At 38.2% G+C, this 19,341-nt stretch overlaps 1 protein-coding gene across 5 annotated transcripts in view; it reads right to left on the reverse strand.

Moving 5' to 3' along the window:
• Positions 1-2,180: 2,180 nt before the first annotated feature.
• Positions 2,181-19,341, reverse strand: part of TGFB2 (transforming growth factor beta 2) — a 106,418-nt gene continuing 89,257 nt past the window's right edge. For 2 of the 5 annotated variants that reach the window (XM_030812865.1, XM_003265091.4), the window contains 5 exons: positions 12,866-12,998; positions 12,632-12,742; positions 10,936-11,113; positions 9,599-9,752; positions 2,199-5,587 (listed from right to left, as the gene is read on the reverse strand). In XM_030812865.1, the coding sequence (XP_030668725.1) occupies positions 5,429-5,587; positions 9,599-9,752; positions 10,936-11,113; positions 12,632-12,742; positions 12,866-12,998 (735 nt within the window). In that variant the 3' untranslated portion in view covers positions 2,199-5,428. Of the gene's footprint in view, positions 5,588-9,598; positions 9,753-10,935; positions 11,114-12,631; positions 12,743-12,865; positions 12,999-19,341 lie in introns of all 5 variants that reach the window. The other 3 variants (XM_030812864.1, XM_003265092.4, XR_004030088.1) reach the window with 2 other exon arrangements.

The following is a 19,341-nucleotide window of genomic DNA, read 5'->3' on the forward strand; positions in this document are numbered from 1 at the left end:
AATAGAGTGATGATTTAGCAGATTAGCAAAAAGAGATGCAATCTAGTTTTTTCTAGAATTACAAGGTAATAGTCTGTGATAGAAACAAAGGCATGTATTAGCTACAGTTCAGAGACAGGTTTGCCATGATGCCCTTGAAGTTCTGGTCTTTCCCTTTTATGGGACCTTTCTAAGACTTTGAATCTAATTTTGTATTTGAAATTTTGCTTCTTTTTTTTTTTAAAGCAATCCGCCTCCCACACACATTATATGTGTTTTCAGGAAGACAAAGCATAGGTCCATCCATAGTCTAAGGCTTATTAGCAAAAGGAGCACAGCTCAGCTTATTCCCAGATAGAAAAGTAATGTCATCTCAAGGCTAGTGACTGCAAGGAACAGTGAGTTTTTGGCTTCTTCTTTTTATTCTCCCCTAAAAATGGTAGAACAGGTTGTCACAGGTACATTAATGAAGATTTCTAAGGGCTGAAATCATTTCATACAATAGTCCCACTTGCTTAGGAGTAGGTTGTGCTGTTCCACTTAGTGGTGCTTTGCTTGTATGTAACCATCAGTTTCATCAAGGGCTTTTCCAGTGGGGCTTAGGTAATATTTGTATTTTCATTACCACATTTTTCAGTCAGCATCACCTTTTATGTTGAACTCTACAGAATGCGAATAGTCAACAAATTTTGAACTACAAAAACTGCACTTTCATAAGGTATGACCTAATATTGTTCAATCATATGTAAATTACAAAAACAAAGGCTGGTAATATTATAGCTTATGGGAATCATGTAACCATTGTTTGTAAACAGAGCTGCTTTCAAATTATTTTGCCAGAACTGTCTACTAGAAAGACAAGAACACAAGACACAAATGTGAGCAACATACGTAATTTTAAATTTTCTGGTAACTGTATTAAATAAGTGAAAAAAACAGGTAAAATTAATAATATACTTTATTTAATCCCATATATTCAAAATAGTATTATTTAGACATGTAATCAGTATAAAAATCATTAATAAGACATTTTACATTTCACACTCTTTTTTTGTACCAAGTCTTCAAACTCTGGTGTATATTTTACACATCTGGCATATCTCAATTCACATTAGCCATGTTTCGATTGCTCAATGGCCACATGTGGCTAGTGGCTAATAGAATGGACAATGAAGTTCCGGACCCTTCACTTACAAACTGAGTAGTCTTGGACAAGTAATTTAAGCATTCTGAGTCTGCTCTCTTCCCTTTAAAATGGAGTTATATTTTTTTAAAAACCTACATCCTAGGATTAAATATGAGATTAAATAAATTAAAAGAGAACAGTGTCTGGTAGATCCTCAGAATACTATAGTTATCAATACTGCATTATCACGTTAGGGAGCGGGTCATTCAAGTAGCCACCGTTCTCTTTTACTTTGAATTTTCGTTGGTGGACTTCAGTAAAGCTTAAAATGAATTTTCCCTATAATAACTTCTGTCAGTCCTGTAACCAAAAGGTTAACATATAGAGTTATAGAATATTCTCAGGAATTACTGATGTCCTGATCAATTTATGAGATAAGGGTCTGGAGGTTTTACACATTTAGTATCAAGATGGAGAAATATGAGCCCAGGTTATAGTCTGGAGGTTAAAAGTTCATTACAAGATTGCCAAGAAACCAAAAACAGAACAGGCTTGGAAATATTGTTAAGCTGGCCTGCCATTTACTCTGCCAGTTACAGAACAAACACTAAGCAAAGTACCTTTTCACGTGTCTATTCACTTAACAACAAGGGCACTAAAACACACAGACAAAACGCTATAGAGCGGGGATTGTCATCTTCATTTTAAAGAAATAGAGGCCCAGAGTTGCTGACAAATTTGCCAAAGTTGGTAAGGCTGTTAGGTGGCTCTTTTCATCTCTCTGATTCTATGATACCTTCTATTTTTACTCATCAATTAAATATAATGTGGGTTGGGGTGATAGGTCTGGGACTAGCCAGGCTGCACAGAAGCATGAACTAATGGGTTTAGAGTGACAAAACTTCCTCCCTCTATGAGTTTACTATGAAAGATCAAACACAGATGAGACTGCAGAAAAGGGAACCATTTTCTCTTCTACCTCAATACTCGAATTGATGGTTTGTTTCTAGATGGTGTTTAGACAACACAACAGGCACACACTAGTTCTTTCACTAGACAAAGCAAGACAACCAGATTGACTCACAATTACTTCTTTTATTAGTCCTATTTATTAAGAGATTGGCAACTCGTTTTGAGGAGTCTGGTCTTGTAGGTAACAGCCAAAAACATTGGAGGAAATAGGGTGGGTTTTTTTGTTTGTGGTGCAGTGGTACCAGTGAAACTGACATGCAAGTAGCTGATCCCAAACAACCAACCCCAAAGAGCACGTGGCTCTTGTTATATCTGGCTGGCTCAGCAACTATCCAAGTTATGGGGCTACAGGGGATACTGTCTAGACCAGTTCTTTTGGCCCTGGCGTTGGCAGAACATAGAACCAGAAAGCCAAAGCATGGTGCAAACATCTCTCTGCATTTTTTCTGGTCGGCAGTCAAGCTGGATGGAAACTAAATCTCAAACAATTACCAAATAGCAATAAATAAGGGAATAAAAAGACTGCACAGGGATTTCTTCTATCCTTGATGGATATGGTCTGACTCTTGTGCTTTAAAGCGTGACTTCTGAAGTGACGATCCTTAAGGGAGAAAGCACAGAGGGCAATCTGAAAGGTGGTATGACTTTTCCAGTTTGAGATAGTCTTATTGCATCACAGGTGTTTTCTAGACTTGATGATGGTACTGATAGGAAAAAGACATCCACATATCATTGAAATAATTTATTTACCACTAGAGCACCACAAAAACAGACATACATCGTGTTAAAATACAGCGTAATTGGTCATCAAAATACAAAACAGCTAATCTTATATTCCATTTTTAACCATGCCAACGATCAAATTGTACTGCTGATTAACACAAAAATAATTGCTGCCCACTTGCATACTAGCACTTCACCCCTTCCTTCCCACCTCCACCCCCCTCCCATGGCAATATTTACTTATGGGAAATAAAGACCTTATAGAACCCCCAAATTAAAAAAAAAAAGATTCAAGAGATCTTAAAATAGAGCATTTAAAATATTATCAGTGCATTCATGAGGAAAGACAAAATAATACAAAACAAAATGTCATCCTATCTGAGAGGAAAATACCTGCAGAAATAAAAGTGATTTACACATAATAGAAAAGTGGAAGACAAAAAAAAATAATCAACACACACTCAAATCTGGGACTGGGTTACATCCAACACAAGGGCTGTTTACTATTAGGGCATCCCATCTCTTGCTTTTCCAGTTTTCAAACTTGCAAATCCAATTCTTTACTTTAATTAACGGTCAGGAAATTCCAAAAAAGAAATAGACCATATCAAACAACTTCACTTTGGATTCCCGCTTCCTTATGCTGCTCTTTAGGTGAAACTACAAATATTCCATTGCTTTGCCTATTAATTTTTATTTTAAAGCTAAATAAGTGACAAGTGACAAACTGACATATTCTATAAACCCCAACATGAGGATACCTCTTCTGCAATGATGTGGCAAATTATTTCTTAAAGCAAAGTAAACTTTAGCCTCAGATACAGATAACTCTCACTCAGAGGAAAGAAAGAATTTTTTGATCATAGGAAAAATTGGCTTGTGCCTTTTCCCCTTCCAAGAACATTTGTAAAAACCTTAACTTCAGTGAAATACACAAAATGACTTATGCTGACCTGGACTTTTTCCCCTTTTGAAAAATCGACTAAAATGTATATCTTTCAATTTCCCCCTGAATATTAAAAACCTGACTAAAGAAAAAGATGTTTCCTATGAAGTATCCTCTTTGTAATAACAATAGGATTTTACGAAAATATTGATTAAACCAAGGTAGAGAAACTTTTCTTAACTCAATCAAGATTCTGAGTTTTAGTTGGAACCCTAAATCCTTGCTAAAATGAAAACATTTTACTTCAATTTTCTATGTATTTATAACATTCCTCCTTTTCCTAACATAAAAGTTTGTTAACGTCTGACTTGGTTAGTAATGATGGTTGGAAGATGAAGATCACTGAACTCGAACCCATCTTTTCTGTAAAAGAAAAAAAAAGGACAAGTGGACCCAGGTAGCTTATGTCATAATAATGAATGAAACACAAAGCACAAGTAGGGCAAATGTTATAAAAAAAAATGCATTTGTAGTGCAAGTCAAAATATAGGGGCTTTACTCAAAAGTACTGGCCAGCTAAAAGAAACATACATTTGTGAGTGATCATTAAAAAGAGCCCAAATTTAAGTCAATCTAAATCGTAGTTGACATTATTACAGAACATAAAAAATATGGTAAAAATTTACACATTACACATAAAGTAGTTAATGTTTTGATTTAATAGTTTGCAAAAGAGATCTGCAGATGTGTTTTCAATTATGCTGGCTTCTATATCCATCTATTTTAATAATATAGGTATGGTTACATATACCAAAACAAAGGAAAAAACCTATAGCATAGCTATACAGCAATATTTTAAGGTCTGAAGTTTGACCAGTACATGTCAAAACATTTCAACATTTCACTGGTTTACTAAACTGACAAAGAACCATTTACAATTAAAAAGAAAAAAAAAGTCTTACAGACTTATTCTGACTGAAAGTTTCTTTTATTAACAGGCTTTTTAGTTTTTGGACCTTACAAGAAGCTTCCTTAGGCAGCTGGTACATAACATGTGTTTTCAGGGTCTTTATCTTAATGCAGACTTTCTCGGTCATATAATAACTCACTTGGGTTTTCATCCCATTAATATGACCTCTTTTTTTCTGGCTCGTTTGAGTTCAAGTTCCTTAAGCCATCCATGAGTTTCTGGCAAAGTATTTGGTCTCCACTTTATACACCTGTTTTATTTTCCAAGGGCAATGAAACGTTCATTATATAGTAACACACAATAAATAACTCACTGTTAACTCTAAGAGTAAGAATGGGAAGGGTGCCTATTGCATAGCAATACAGAAAAATCAAGTGAGGCGCGGGATAGGAACGGTACGTACAGCAACTCCACTTAATGGGATTTTCCTGTTTTTTTTTTCGTTGTTGTTGTTGTTCACATAATTAACACTAATAAATTCTTCCAGTGTTTATTTTTTTCTTTAAAGAAATTTGCTTCTTGTCTCTCTCACTTACAAAGTAGGTGAAATGTAGAATAAGGCCTTCAACTTTTTTGTGTCAGATGCCAGTTTTAACAAACAGAACACAAACTTCCAAAGTGTCTGAACTAGTACCGCCTTTTCAAATTTTTTTTTTTAACACTGATGAACCAAGGCTCTCTTATGTTTTCTTGTTACAAGCATCATCATTGTCGTCGTCATCATCATTATCATCATCATTGTAATTTTGGTCTTGCCACTTTTCCAAGAATTTTAGCTGCATTTGCAAGACTTTACAATCATATTAGAAAGCTGTTCAATCTTGGGTGTTTTGCCAATGTAGTAGAGAATGGTTAGAGGTTCTAAATCTTGGGACACGCAGCAAGGAGAAGCAGATGCTTCTGGATTTATGGTATTATATAAGCTCAGGACCTGAAAGGACACAGGAGAGGAGAGACAACATAGGGAAGGATGGAAAATGAACGCAATTCGTTTTTAAAAAGAATTCCACATTGTTAGCAGTCACAGCACTGAGTAGGCAATTTAAAATTATTTTTGGTTGCTAATTTCCTAAATTACAATCAAATTGATATGTGACCTTAGCAATCATCAAAGTCATCATTTTCCCACACGGAACTCGTTTTTCACACATCTTAAGCAAATGATTCTGTAAGAGTCAGATTGGAAAAAATTGCTCATTCAACAGATTTTTCCCAGTTTTTCCAGTAAGTCTTTCCTCTGGTCACTGCTGGGCTGCACATACTTCCTAGGTCCCCACAAAACTTGATCCTTATAGCATTTGGTCTTATTTCTACACTACTCTGTAAACGAAGTTGTTTCTTGAGTATACATTTCAATCCCATCTAGATTAAGAGCTCCCTCCAGATCAGGAACTCTGCAGACTTTGCTTTTATCTTGCAGCCCTAGTAAGTCTTCTCTGGACAAAATGAGATTCATGTACTAAGTGAAGAAATGAATACATGAATAAGTAGAAGAATAAAAATTTTTATCAAAGCTCTCATAAGAGCTTTAATCTACCTTTGGGTATAGAAAAAGACACCTGCATGCAATATGAAATCTTTCTACAGGCTGGGCACAGTGGCTCACGCCTCTAATCCCAACACTTTGAAGGATCACTTGAGTGTAGGAGTTCAGGACCAGCTTGGACAAAAGACCCAGACCCTGTTTCTTTAAATAAATAAATAAGGAAGGAAGGAAATGAAATCTTTCTACGTTAAGTTTCTCCTCAGGCCAATTTAAGGTATCCTCAATTTTCATTAAGAAAAAAAGCCTTTTTTTTTTTTTTTTTACCATTGCTTCATAAACACAATGATGCTAGGAATGACATAAAAGCGATCTCTAAGATCTCCTATAACAAATAATTATTCACTTTCTTACATTTTGCTTAAAACGATCATAATCATAATCACAATCATAATCAACCCTCCATTAACCTATGCGGTAAATGATAGTTGCTGAGTTGGAGGAGTTAATGGCAAGTCTGTAAACAGAATGAAGAGACGGTTCTATAATTAGCCTTATACCTTTAACCCCATTCTGTATCAGAGGGGTGTGAGACTTTTACTAATGGAAGTATGTAGGTTCCCCACTGATGATACAGAGACATTTCCAAGGATGCCATTAATGTGTTAGTCAAACAGCAAGTGACCTTTTCCTCGAGATTCACTGCAATGTTTTCAGCCTAAGACAGAAGATCTGTTCAGCACAGCAACACTGACTACTTTATTAAGCTACCTCTGGCTTCTTGGGTAACTGTCCAAACCACATATTTGTGACCATGACAGTTATTCTTCCTCTCTCCTTGAAAAACAAGCATGGTCTCAGCCTTCACACACTCCCTCTGTGTATCAGAGAGGAGAATTATGGTTCTACTTGGCAACAAGGCCTTGCCCACATTACAGCTACTGCTGCCGCAGCCCAGAGGAGGCAGCCTGGTCAGAGAGCTCAGACAAAGGGACAGGCATGAGCAAGCTTCCCTCACATGGCCAAGCACACGGTCGCCCCTGAGTGCCAAAGTCTACAGGGGAGTTGGGAAAACAGCTGAAGGAAGGGGAGCCGTATTTGTCAATTTAAATTCCAGCATATGTAGGCATTTATAAATAAATATACTTTATGCCCAATGAACACATGATTTTTCATATGAACTAAAGAGGAATTTTTATAATACAGATTGTCTAAAATAATTGATAACCCCCAAACTCATGAATTCAGCTGAATGTAGTATGTGATCTTTTTTGGCAGCTGATCCATTTTCCTACCCTGCAGTGAAGGCAATTTTTCTAATGCCTCTTTAATAGGGAGATTTACAGAGGCATAAAGAGCAGAATAGAAATCCTAACGTGTAACCATATTTTAGGAATTAAACCCAGTAAGATAGAGCAAATGGAGGCCTGGTTATAAAACAAGGAGGCCTGCATGCCAAGCCTTGGTTTGTCACTAATTTTATGTTTGGTCTTGGGTATCATCTAGACCACATGATCTAGACCCCAATTTCCTTTTTTTTTTTTTTTTGAGACGGGATCTCACTCTGCCACCCAGGCTGGAGGAGTGCAGTGGCACGATCTCGGCTCACTGCAACCTCCGCCTCCTGGGTTCAAGTGATTCTCTGCCTCAACCTCCCGAGTAGCTGGGATTGCAGGCACCCGCCACCATGCCTGGCTAATTTTTTTTTTAGAGATTGAGTCTCACTCTGTCGCCCAGGCTGGAGTGCAGTGGCGCAATCTCGGCTCACTGCAAGCTCCGCCTCCCGGGTTCACGCCATTCTCCTGCCTCAGCCTCTCCGAGTAGCTGGGACTACAGGCGCCCGCCACCACGCCCGGCTAATTTTTTGTATTTTCAGTAGAGACGGGGTTTCACCATGGTCTCGATCTCCTGACCTCGTGATCCGCCCGCCTCGGCCTCCCAAAGTGCTGGGATTACAAGCGTGAGCCACCGTGCCTGGCCTAACTTTTTTTGTATTCTTAGTAGAGACGGGGTTTCACCATCTTGACCAGGCTGGTCTTCAACTCCTGACCTCATGATCCACCCTCCTCGGCCTCCCGAAGTGCTGGGAATACAGGCATGAGCCACCGCGCCCGGCCCCCAATTTCTTTAAGAAAATGAAAGGGTTGGATAAGATGTCCGTTCTATCTCTAAAATCCTGATGAACCATCAAGAGGAAGCACGCGAACAAATATCATTATTACATAGAAAAACTCTTCTCTAATCTTGCTGGAAACCCATACCATCCAATCTGGGAATTACCGTCTGAATTAACTCTATCTTCATTGAAACAACTTGATAAAATACTCAGATTCTCATTTACTTTGTGTTACATTAAAAAAAAAGTAGAGAAATGAATTTTCAAGTCATTTTCACATATATCATCTTTTGTACTTCATATCAACTCTTGAGTTTGGCATTATTATTTTAAAGATAACTTTTAATACAGACATTCCTTCTTACTGATAAGAAACTGAGGTTTAGAGATGTTAAATTACATTCTAACTGTCATACATTAGTAAATTGCTAGTGTATTTACTAATAATCACACACTCCCAGGCATTAACTGAAATCCTCAATGTTCTTTCTAATATAACGGTCTCTGATGGAGATGATAGCAGATTTTTTTTTTTTAGATGGAGACCTGGGTCCCTTCACACTGTATCTATATATGACACTATGTGACATATTGATTCTAAAAAGGGTGGTGTTTTTTTTTTGGCTATTTATGCTTATAGCTGTTAAGAATATAAAACTTATGAAGGCAGAGAGTAGAATGATGGTTACCAGAGGCTGGGAACAGGGTAAGGGTGAAGAGAAGTTGATTAACAGGTACAAAAATACAGTTAGATAGAAGGAATAAATTCTCATGTTTTATAGCACAGTAGGGTTACTATAGTTAACAATAATTTATTGTCTATTTTAAAATAACTAGAAGAGATGATCTGGAATGTTCCCCAAATGAGGAAATGATAAATTTTTGAGGCGATGGATATCCTAATTACCCTGATTTCATCATTACACATTGTATACATGTATCAAAATATCACATGTACCTCATTAATATATGCAATTATGTATCAATAAAAATTATTTTTGAAAAATAATATAAAATAAAGAAAAAAATTAAACAAAACTTCCCTCCAGTTGTTTATAACTGGGCAGGTGAGACATATGGTTTGTAACTGATCAGTGTCACTTTCTGATTTCACCTACAGCTAACACTCTTCCTTCTCATCTATTAGGGGAGTTTCTTGCCATTATTTTCAATGGCAAAAACCGCGAATACTTTTGCACCAACCTAATAAAAGAATCTCTCCAGTACCCATACATGCGTGATGGTAAAACAGCACGAGGTTAATTACAACTCATTTGGAAATACTATCAGCAGGTGCACATGGTAACCCAAGAACAGAGGCAACAGGTAAGCTGAATACTCACCCTGCTGTGCTGAGTGTCTGAACTCCATAAATACGGGCACGCTCCAGCACAGAAGTTGGCATTGTACCCTTTGGGTTCGTGTATCCATTTCCACCCTAGATCCCTCTTGAAATCAATGTAAAGTGGACGTAGGCAGCAATTATCCTGCACATTTCTGGTTAAAAAAAAAAAAAATGGAGATTTTAAAGCTGATTCACCACCCTCACTCTACCACCACCTCACCCCAAACCAGAAAAATGAGTCATTCATTTATTCAACAAACATCTAATGAGCAAATATCATGGGCCAGGTTTTAATGGCTTTATTGTAATCTCAAGTGACTTTCATGATAGAGTGTTGTGTGTGGTGATTTGCTGGACTACTTGCCCTTATGAGTTCTACACCCTGACTTCCTTGTCTGTGACCTGGAAAATCATACCTTTACCTTCAGATGACCAGATATAAGCAGGGAGTGGCTGGGCGTGATGAAGCCCTTTCCAATCAACACTGGGCAGTTCTGCCATCCAGCCTCTATTGCCCTTTCAAATATAAAATGAAAGAAGTACAACAGCAATTTTCAAATAACCATCTAAGGCATTTTCCTTTGAGAATTGATCCTTTATTTCACCACATGTTCTCTGATCTAGGAATGAACCAGAGATCAAGAAACATGGAGTCCTGCTGAGGGCAACCACTGGATCTGGCAACCAAAAAGTGCCACTTTAATCATGGCCTCTGACACTTTGAGCACTTCATCAGTGAGGACCCTTCCCTGTCCCGTACCTCTCAAAATAAGGAAAGAGCCCTCCTCTTACTGAGACCACATAAGAACATTCACATTCTCCCTCCATGCACTCATGTGGGAATGGGAAATAAATTCTTGCTTCTCTCATATGCTGTTGCTAAAGGTGTGACACATGGCATTCTTCTGCTGTCTCATCTCTGTTACTATGAAAGAAGTGTGACTATCAGCACTTGGATTTGGTGAGGGTGAAGGCATCATCCAGATGGTGGGTCTTTCTTAATTAAGGAGTTGACATCACGCACTTCAAATAAGCTTTTATTTGTTCTGAGGAGCAGAGAGCTTGTTTTCTTCTTCAGCACCAAAGAACTTCAGAGGAATTTTGGGGAAAAAAATCAGGGGGCTAGTTTTCTCCCTTCACACTTGGTTCACTGCTAAGGACCTGATGAATATAAGCCTCTGGGAAGAATGGTATTATGAGATACGGGAGCTGTACTGCACTCTACCTGGCCTTAGCAATGAGTTCCACTTGGGTCAATACACGGTAGAAGAAAGGGCAAAGGCAGTGTAAGAGTTAACAGATGCAATTACTTGGTTTTATTTTTCTTTCCTTTACCTAAAGCAATAGGCTGCATCCAAAGCACGCTTCTTCCGCCGGTTGGTCTGTTGTGACTCAAGTCTGTAGGAGGGCAATAACATTAGCAGGAGATGTGGGGTCTTCCCACTGTTTTTTTTCCTAGTGGACTTTATAGTTTTCTGATCACCACTGGTATATGTGGAGGTGCCATCAATACCTTGAAAAAATGCATTTGGGTAATAAACATTTAGCTTCACCTTCATCAAATATAGTCAGCCATATTTTTTTCCTTTGTATATTGTCACAAATAGCAGTGATGACCACCAAAGCAGCATCAGCTGGCAACAGTTATTCCCCATGGAAATAGATATGGCACAACAGGACTACAACTAACCCACGTGACAATTAACACTTCTAAATGGGGCTCTTGTCAGAAGGCAGTTCGGTGTCAAAGCCAGGGCTGTTGGTTATGAAAGTCACTACAGAAGCAGTCTTTGACCTATAGTCCAAGGGCAATCTAGGCAGTTTATTTTAGTCAATCCTCAGTTTAGGCTGTGTTCAAGCCCTCAACAACTGAACACATGGCAATAGAACATGCCTTGTCACCCACTGGTTCACACTTTTCCTAAGACTACTAAACTCAAAAGACTTTCCTAATGAACATAAACTGAGACTTAACTGAATTGGAGTGAATTAGGTTCAAGTGAAACAGAAGTCACCCTTACCTAATGCTATTTTGGGAAGCTGTGAAGAAAGGGCTTTTTCATTTATTTTATGGCATCCTCAACACTTTCCTGATTCCATCTGAGATTTAGAAACTTGAGCTCCCCAAAGCATGCTCAAGAGACTGCCAGTTTAAGCATTTAATCTCCACACTCCAGAGAATCATGACTAGGTTAGAGACTGAAATAAATCTCTAGACCTCTGGGAGTATTTTTCCATGAGCGAGGGCTGCTGTAGTCTTCTAAAAGTGGATGGAGGTCCTGGGTGATGTTAGGAGGGCAGGAAAATCAATTCTCTGGCGCATTGTGGGCAGATGCTGCATTGGCACATGGGCATGGATTTCCTCTCACCTCTCATCATCCAACAACTCATCATCTAATACATGAAGTGACTTGAACCCTTGGTATCTCCTCACTCTCCATGACTTTTGTCCAACTTACTTAAAGGTGAGCATGGGGAAAGCCAAAACCTTTTTATGTGTTTATAAACTAATATAAAATTCTGATAAGGAACCCACTTGAAATATTGGGTATGGACTAGAAAAGGTGGAATGTTCTTATACATGGAAGGTTAGTTATGGAAGCTGTAGCAGGAGGAGACTCCTTTCTTCTGTGAAATATGGTTGTCAGTTCCTGACATTTGGTTTGGGGGATTATCAATGAATTTTCTTAAATACATTCTATCTCTCTCTATAATATCAGTATAGATGGAAAGTTGGTTTGCTACAATGAAGAACAAAGGTCTTAACTTACTACTGGAGGGTTAATGAGTTAATCAGTTATTATTGACCAAGTCATCACTGGGCATTGAGAATTATAAACTGGGAACCTATTCCGTTCTTCCAGTCCTTTCTCCCTTCACATATGTATATCCAACCATATCACTGTCCAAATGAATGAAACTCCCCAGGCCTTAGCAGTCTCGTTTTCACATGCAAACTGATTTTATCCCCCATGAGATTATCAATATAGACCCTTCCCTCCCCAACTTCATATGACCAAGTTTTGGTTACCTGCAAATCTTGCTTCTAGTTCTTCGCTTTTATTTGGGATGATGTAATTATTAGATGGTACAAAAGTGCAGCAGGGACAGTGTAAGCTTATTTTAAATCCCAGGTTCCTGTCTGGAAAACATTAAGTCAAGGAGGTCATTTGTATGTATGTCTATACCCTTAAATCTGCAATCAATTTAAAGTAACTTAGGGATACTGAACATCTTGGGAGGAAAAGAGAGAGTGGCTTGTAACCTTTATGGTGAAGCCATTCATGAACAGCATCAGTTACATCGAAGGAGAGCCATTCGCCTTCTGCTCTTGTTTTCACAACTTTGCTGTCGATGTAGCGCTGGGTTGGAGATGTTAAATCTTTGGACTTGAGAATCTAGAGGGGAAAAGAGCAAGAGAAAAGTCTGAGTTGGAATTCTGACAGCATGACTAAACCAAAACTATTAACAGTGTTCTAATTCATTATCTAAATTTAGCTCTACTGTAGTATAGCCATGTATTGTCATCTCAATAGCATGGTCACATGCATAAAAACACAACACCAGGCTATTTGCCATGAAAAATAGAGCTACTAAATCAGCTGCATGTTATGATAAAGGTGACAGGAACCATAAAGCCAAGTGTCTAAAAGAAAGTGACAGTAATTATTTTACTTTGCTGACATAAGCTTTGCAAGGTTTCAGCCATAAATTCTATGCTATTAAGTTAATGGTTTTCTTGTTCTGCTTCCCTACTTACTTAATCTGGGGAGTTGGGGTACAGAAAGTGACAAGAGGAGAAGTCCAGTTCAGAGGACCCAGGCTCACTCTCAAAGGCCCTGAATTATAAATCTCCTTCTAATAAAGAAAGAATGGTCCTAACCTTGGTTTCCAAATCCATTGCCATTAAAATATGTGTCATGCCTCAGCTTTTGAGCTAAGTCCCTAGCTGGGATATTTTACTCTTAATGTGATTTGTTATGATTTATAAAGGTATTCCATCCCCTGCAGATTCAGAATGAATCTAAGCAGAAGTGGTTTGGTATGGTACATAGACGAATATCTGAAAGCAAACTAGCCTAAACACTGAGGCTTTAGAAAGATGTATTTATCTCAGGCTGGGCGCGGTGGCTCACTGTAATCCCAGCACTTTGGGAGACTGAGTTGGATGGATCACTTGAAGTCAGGAGTTCAAGACCAGCCTGGCCAACATGGTAAAACCCTGTCTCTACTAAACACAAAAATTAGCCAGGCATGGTGGCGGGCGCCTGTAATCCCAGCTACTCAGGAGGCTGAGGCAGGACAATCACTTGAACCAGGGAGACGGAGGTTGCAGTGAGCCGAGGTGGCATTACTGCACTCCAGCCTGGGCGACAGAGTGGGATTGCCTCTCAAAAACAAACAAACAAAAAGAAAAAGTTAACGTTTCGAGAAAGGTGTATTTATCTCAAATGAGTAAAGTGCAACTGTAGTATGTTCCAAGGTTTCGACAAGAAGTGAATATTTTAGGTGGTTTTAAAAAAATTCTATTTTGATCATAGTGTTTTAGGAACTAAATCATGATTCTAAGTCTACTATAGTAAATCCCTACTGAAACCCTGTATGCTGCCTTTCCTCAGTACTTAGGGGTTCAAGCTGTCATTTTTGTACTACTCTTCCTGATTTTTGTACTACTCTTCCTGATTTTTGTACTACTCTTCCTGATTTTTGTACTACTCTGTTTTGTGGTCATTCCATACCTACGGGCTTGGTCTCTCCAGCAAATTCATAAAACTTCCCAGATCAGGGATCATGTCTTCAATTTGATATCGTTTCAAACCATAGCACTCAATTGAATCAATGTCTATTAAATGTTTATTTCAGTATCTAGAAGATTTATTAACTGTCCTTTAAACCTTGTAAAACAAAAATGCATCATCTTTCCACTGATCTGAAAATGTACTTTCCTTCCATGTGTGTACATGATTTGTTTCAGGTAATTTGGCAACAAACACTTCCTAAAATACTTGCCATAATGGTAGACTTTTTTCTGGATTAAGTAAGTATAGAAAAGGAAGGGGATTCATACACTTAGACCCTTGGGTGCCCTCATGAATTTTACACAAGTCCTATTCTACAGATCTGCCCCTGTGGTCCAAAAACTCCACTAAAAGAAGAGAATGTGGAGGCAATAATGACTCTATGATAGGTAAGAAATGTTCTTTGTGAGTTAAAGAAAACAGATAAACATGACTTGACGGCTGTGTACACTATGCTGTGGGCTTGGCACACATTATTTTATTTTATTTAATCCTCAAAATGTTCCTGTAGGGTAGATTAAGGAAGCAAACTCAAGGAGGTTAACTAGCTTGCCCAATGCCTCCCAGTGAACAAGTGTGAAGAGAGGATCCAACTCAATCCCGAGTCATTTTCCCACTTCAGTGCTGGATTTTTAAAGGCCCAACAAGTTATCAAGTTAAGAAAACATTCAATGACAGAGGCAAAGATTTTAAAATAAGATTAAAATAAATGTTTGTACAAGATGAAAATATAAGATAGTGGAACGTATACACAATGAATGTTGGCATAAAGCTACAGCTTTAAAGATACAGCTTAATAGCAGTCCATCCCCTGGGATTCAAACCTTGCTTTGAAAATACTCCCAGTTGGGAAAGTAAGACATCACTTATCTAATTCTGAATAAATGGTATAATTAACCTACTATGGAATAGGAATGATAAAAACAATGGTTGAGAAGCAGTTTTCAGGCATTCTGATCTGCCTCATTGACTAAAAACTGGTAACATTCACAGAACTCATCTTTTTGTCTTTAAATTCTTCCCCTAGCTAATCTGCAACAATGCATTTTTACATAATGCTTTGCATATTTCTGTGCTGCTAATTAGCACAGTGTATTATCTTATTCATATAGCTAACACTTAGACATACTACCTAGAACTAAACATTGTCTCCATTGCTGAATTTATTACTTATGATATATATGTCAAATGTCTATGACATATACATACATATACATGTATATATGTGTGTATATATATGTCCAGTCTCACTAAAGACAAAGAATTTTTAAAAATTATGGCCATATCGACCAAATAAGCAGAAAAGACACATAACGCCAAATCTATAGAAATCTTCCACCTTATAGAAAAGAAGTACATTTAGATTATCTTGCTTGGAAAGAGTCCAAAGAGCAGCAAAGAGACTCTGAAGCTTTTTCTCTTTTAAATCCTACCAGGAGACTTACGATAAGAGCTTCCTCAACCACAGAGCACTGGTAGGCTCAGAAAATGGACAACCTCATCCTCTCACTTGGGTGAAAGGTCCTCTGGATCTTTTTCACTAGCTCCAGATTCAAGAACAGGCCACATATAAATCACCCAAGAAATACAGTTAGTTAGCTACATAATTCTCAAACACAGTAGCAACTTTTGTCTGGTGGATTTGTTGTCTTGAACTTCATGGCCAAAGAGTTCTTAACCCACTTGTTACATGTTAACTTCATTCTTCTTATCCAGTCCTTAGTGGAAACAGGAAATGGCTGCTTTCCATCACTCAGAGAATATCCTTCATATTCTTGGAGACTATGATTAAGTCCCCCTCAGTGTGCTTGCTTGCTCTCTCTAAACTAAATAAACCCAGTTCCTTTAGACCATATTTAGAGGTGTAATTTCCCGAACCTTTAATCATTTGGGTTGCTAACAAGGACGAATGATGCTATATAAAAGTATTCCTCCTACAGCTTCATGATTTTGCTTCAGAACTGTCTAGAAAACCTTCTAATCACATCGTAAAGTCTTGAATCTTAACTTGAAAGGTATCTTCTTCCTAAGAATAGGCACAACCTCACTATCCTCTGTTTATCTCCCATTTATCACCCAAACTAACTGAACTATAATAGAAGAAGGCATGGAAAATCAACCTGCTGCTTACATTCAAAAGTTTATACAGGAAGTGACCAGATCAGTCAACTTCCCATTCTATTTTAGCCTTTGCTGTCTGTCTTTCTCGGGTCTCTGAACAACAAGAGTATTGAATGTTAGTAGTTGTGGATATGTAGCTGTTAATTGTTTTTCTAGATTCACGAGTCATTTGCTTCTAAATTTCTTTATACATCTTTTTTTTTTTTTTTTGAGACAGGGTCTCACACTATCACCCAGGTTGGAGTGCAGTGGCGTGATCTTGGCTCACTGCAACCTCTGCCTCCCAGGTTCAAGTGATTCTCTTGCCTCAGACTCTGGAGTAGCTGGGACTACAGGTGTGCGTCACCCATGCTTGGCTAATTTTTTGTATTTTTAGTAGAGACAGGGTTTTGCCATGTTGCTCAGGCTGGTCTCAAGCTACCCACCTCAGCCTCCCAAAGTGCTAGGATTACAGGCTTGAGCTACCATGCCTGGCCTCTTTATATATCTTATCATGACAAAGATAATTTAGTTGAATAGTAGAAGTTCTCTTAACTGGCCTCCCCTTAACTGGCCAGAGTAACCAGCATTCTCCATTAATTCTGTGTTTTATAATATGCATTGGCTGATGCCCAAAGCACACCAGGGATCATTGGGGAAAGTTACTCTCCAAGCACTTCCAGTCTTACCAGTTGAGTTGTATGCTTAACAAATATCAATTATATACATTTCTTTTTTTCCCTAGAAAGCATGAAATGATATACATTTCTAAACCTGCTTATGACACTTGGACTTGTTATTGTAATTGTGCAAGTTAATTAAATGATCTAGAAACTGATGAAATGCAGGACCAAAAGTAAAGAGAGCTGTTTCTTCTCTGAAAACTAGTTGACTGTCTTGGAAAGTCTTCATAAAGACAAGTTCCTATAGAAAAGAAAGTTTTTTGGAAAACAGTTTGCTAGTTCCTCAAAAAGGCAAACATTGAATTACCCCATGATCCAGAAATTCCACTCTTAAGATATATAGCCAAAAGAACTGAAACCTGGCACTCAAGCAATACTTATACATCAATGTTCATAGCAGCATTACTCACAATAGTCAGAAGGTGGGAAAAAATTCAAGTACTCATCAAGAGATGAATGCATAAACAAAATGTAGTACACTAATCCACTAAGATATTATTCAGCCATAAGAAAGAATAAAATTCAGACACATGCTACATGACATGGATGAACTCTGAGAATTATGCTAAGTGAAATAAGCTGACACAGAAGGACAAATATTGCGATTCCACTTACGAAAGGTACTTTAAATAGGCAAATTCATAGAGATAAAAAGCAGAATAGGCCAGGCACAGGGGCTCACGCCTGTAATCCCAGCTCTTTGGGAGGCCGAGGCAGGCAGATTACCTGAGGTCAGAAGTTTGAGACCAGCCTGGCCAACATGGTGAAACCCCATCTCTACTAAAAATACAAAAATTAGCCGGGTGTGGTGGCACACACCTGTAATCCCAGCTACTTGGGAGACTGAGGCAGGAAAATTGCTTGAGCCAAGAAGGCGGAGGTTGCAGTGAGCTGAGATCATGCCACTGCACTCCAGCCTGGCTGACAGAGCAAGACTCTGTCTCAAAAAAAAATAAAAATAAAAATAAAAAAAAGATGCTCATGGATAGGAAGAATCAGTATCGTGAAAATGGCCATACTGCCCAAGGTAATTTATAGATTCAATGCCATCCCCATCAAGCTACCAATGACTTTCTTCACAGAATTGGAAAAAACTACTTTAAAGTTAATATGGAACTAAAAGAGCCCACATTGCCACGACAATTCTAAGCCAAAAGAACAAAGCTGGAAGCATCATGCTACCTGACTTCAAACTATACTACAAGGCTACAGTAACCAAAACATCATGGTACTGGTACCAAAACAGAGATATAGACCAATGGAACAGAACAGAGCCCTCAGAAATAACACCACACATCTACAACCATCTGATCTTTGACAAACCTGACAAAAACAAGAAATGGGGAAAGGATTCCCTATTTAATAAATGGTGCTGGGAAAACTGGCTAGCTACATGTAGAAAGCTGAAACTGGACCCCTTCCTTACACCTTATACAAAAATTAATTCAAGATGGATTAAAGACTAACATGTTAGACCTAAAACCATAAAAACCCTAGAAGAAAACCTAGGCAATACCATTCAGGACAAAGGCATGGGCAAGGACTTCATGTCTAAAACACCAAAAGCAATGACAACAAAAGCCAAAATTGACAAATGGGATCTAATTAAACTAAAGAGCTTCTGCACAGCAAAAGAAACTACCATCAGAGTGAACAGGCAACCTACAGAATGGGAGAAAATTTTTGCAATCTACCCATCTGACAAAGGGCTAATATCCAGAATCTACAAAGAACTTAAACAAATGTACAAGAAAAATTCAAACAACCCCATCAAAAAGTAGGCAAAGGATACAAACAGACACTTCTCAAAAGAAGACATTTATGCAGCCAACAGACACATGAAAAAATGCTCATCATCACTGGCCATCAGAGAAATGCAAATCAAAACCACAGTGAGATACCACCTTATACCAGTTAGAATGGCGATCATTAAAAAGTCAGGAAACAACAGGTGCTGGAGAGGATGTGGAGAAATAGGAACACTTTTACACTGTTGTTCGGACTGTAAACTAGTTCAACCATTGTGGAAGTCAGTGTGGCGATTCCTCAAGGGTCTAGAACTAGAAATACCATTTGACCCAGCCATCCCATTACTGGGTATATACCCAAAGGATTATAAATCATGCTGCTATAAAGACACATGCACATGAATGTTTATT

This window comes from Nomascus leucogenys, chromosome 5 (assembly GCF_006542625.1).
Source record: "Nomascus leucogenys isolate Asia chromosome 5, Asia_NLE_v1, whole genome shotgun sequence".
In the NCBI taxonomy this organism is placed as follows: Eukaryota; Metazoa; Chordata; class Mammalia; order Primates; family Hylobatidae; genus Nomascus; species Nomascus leucogenys.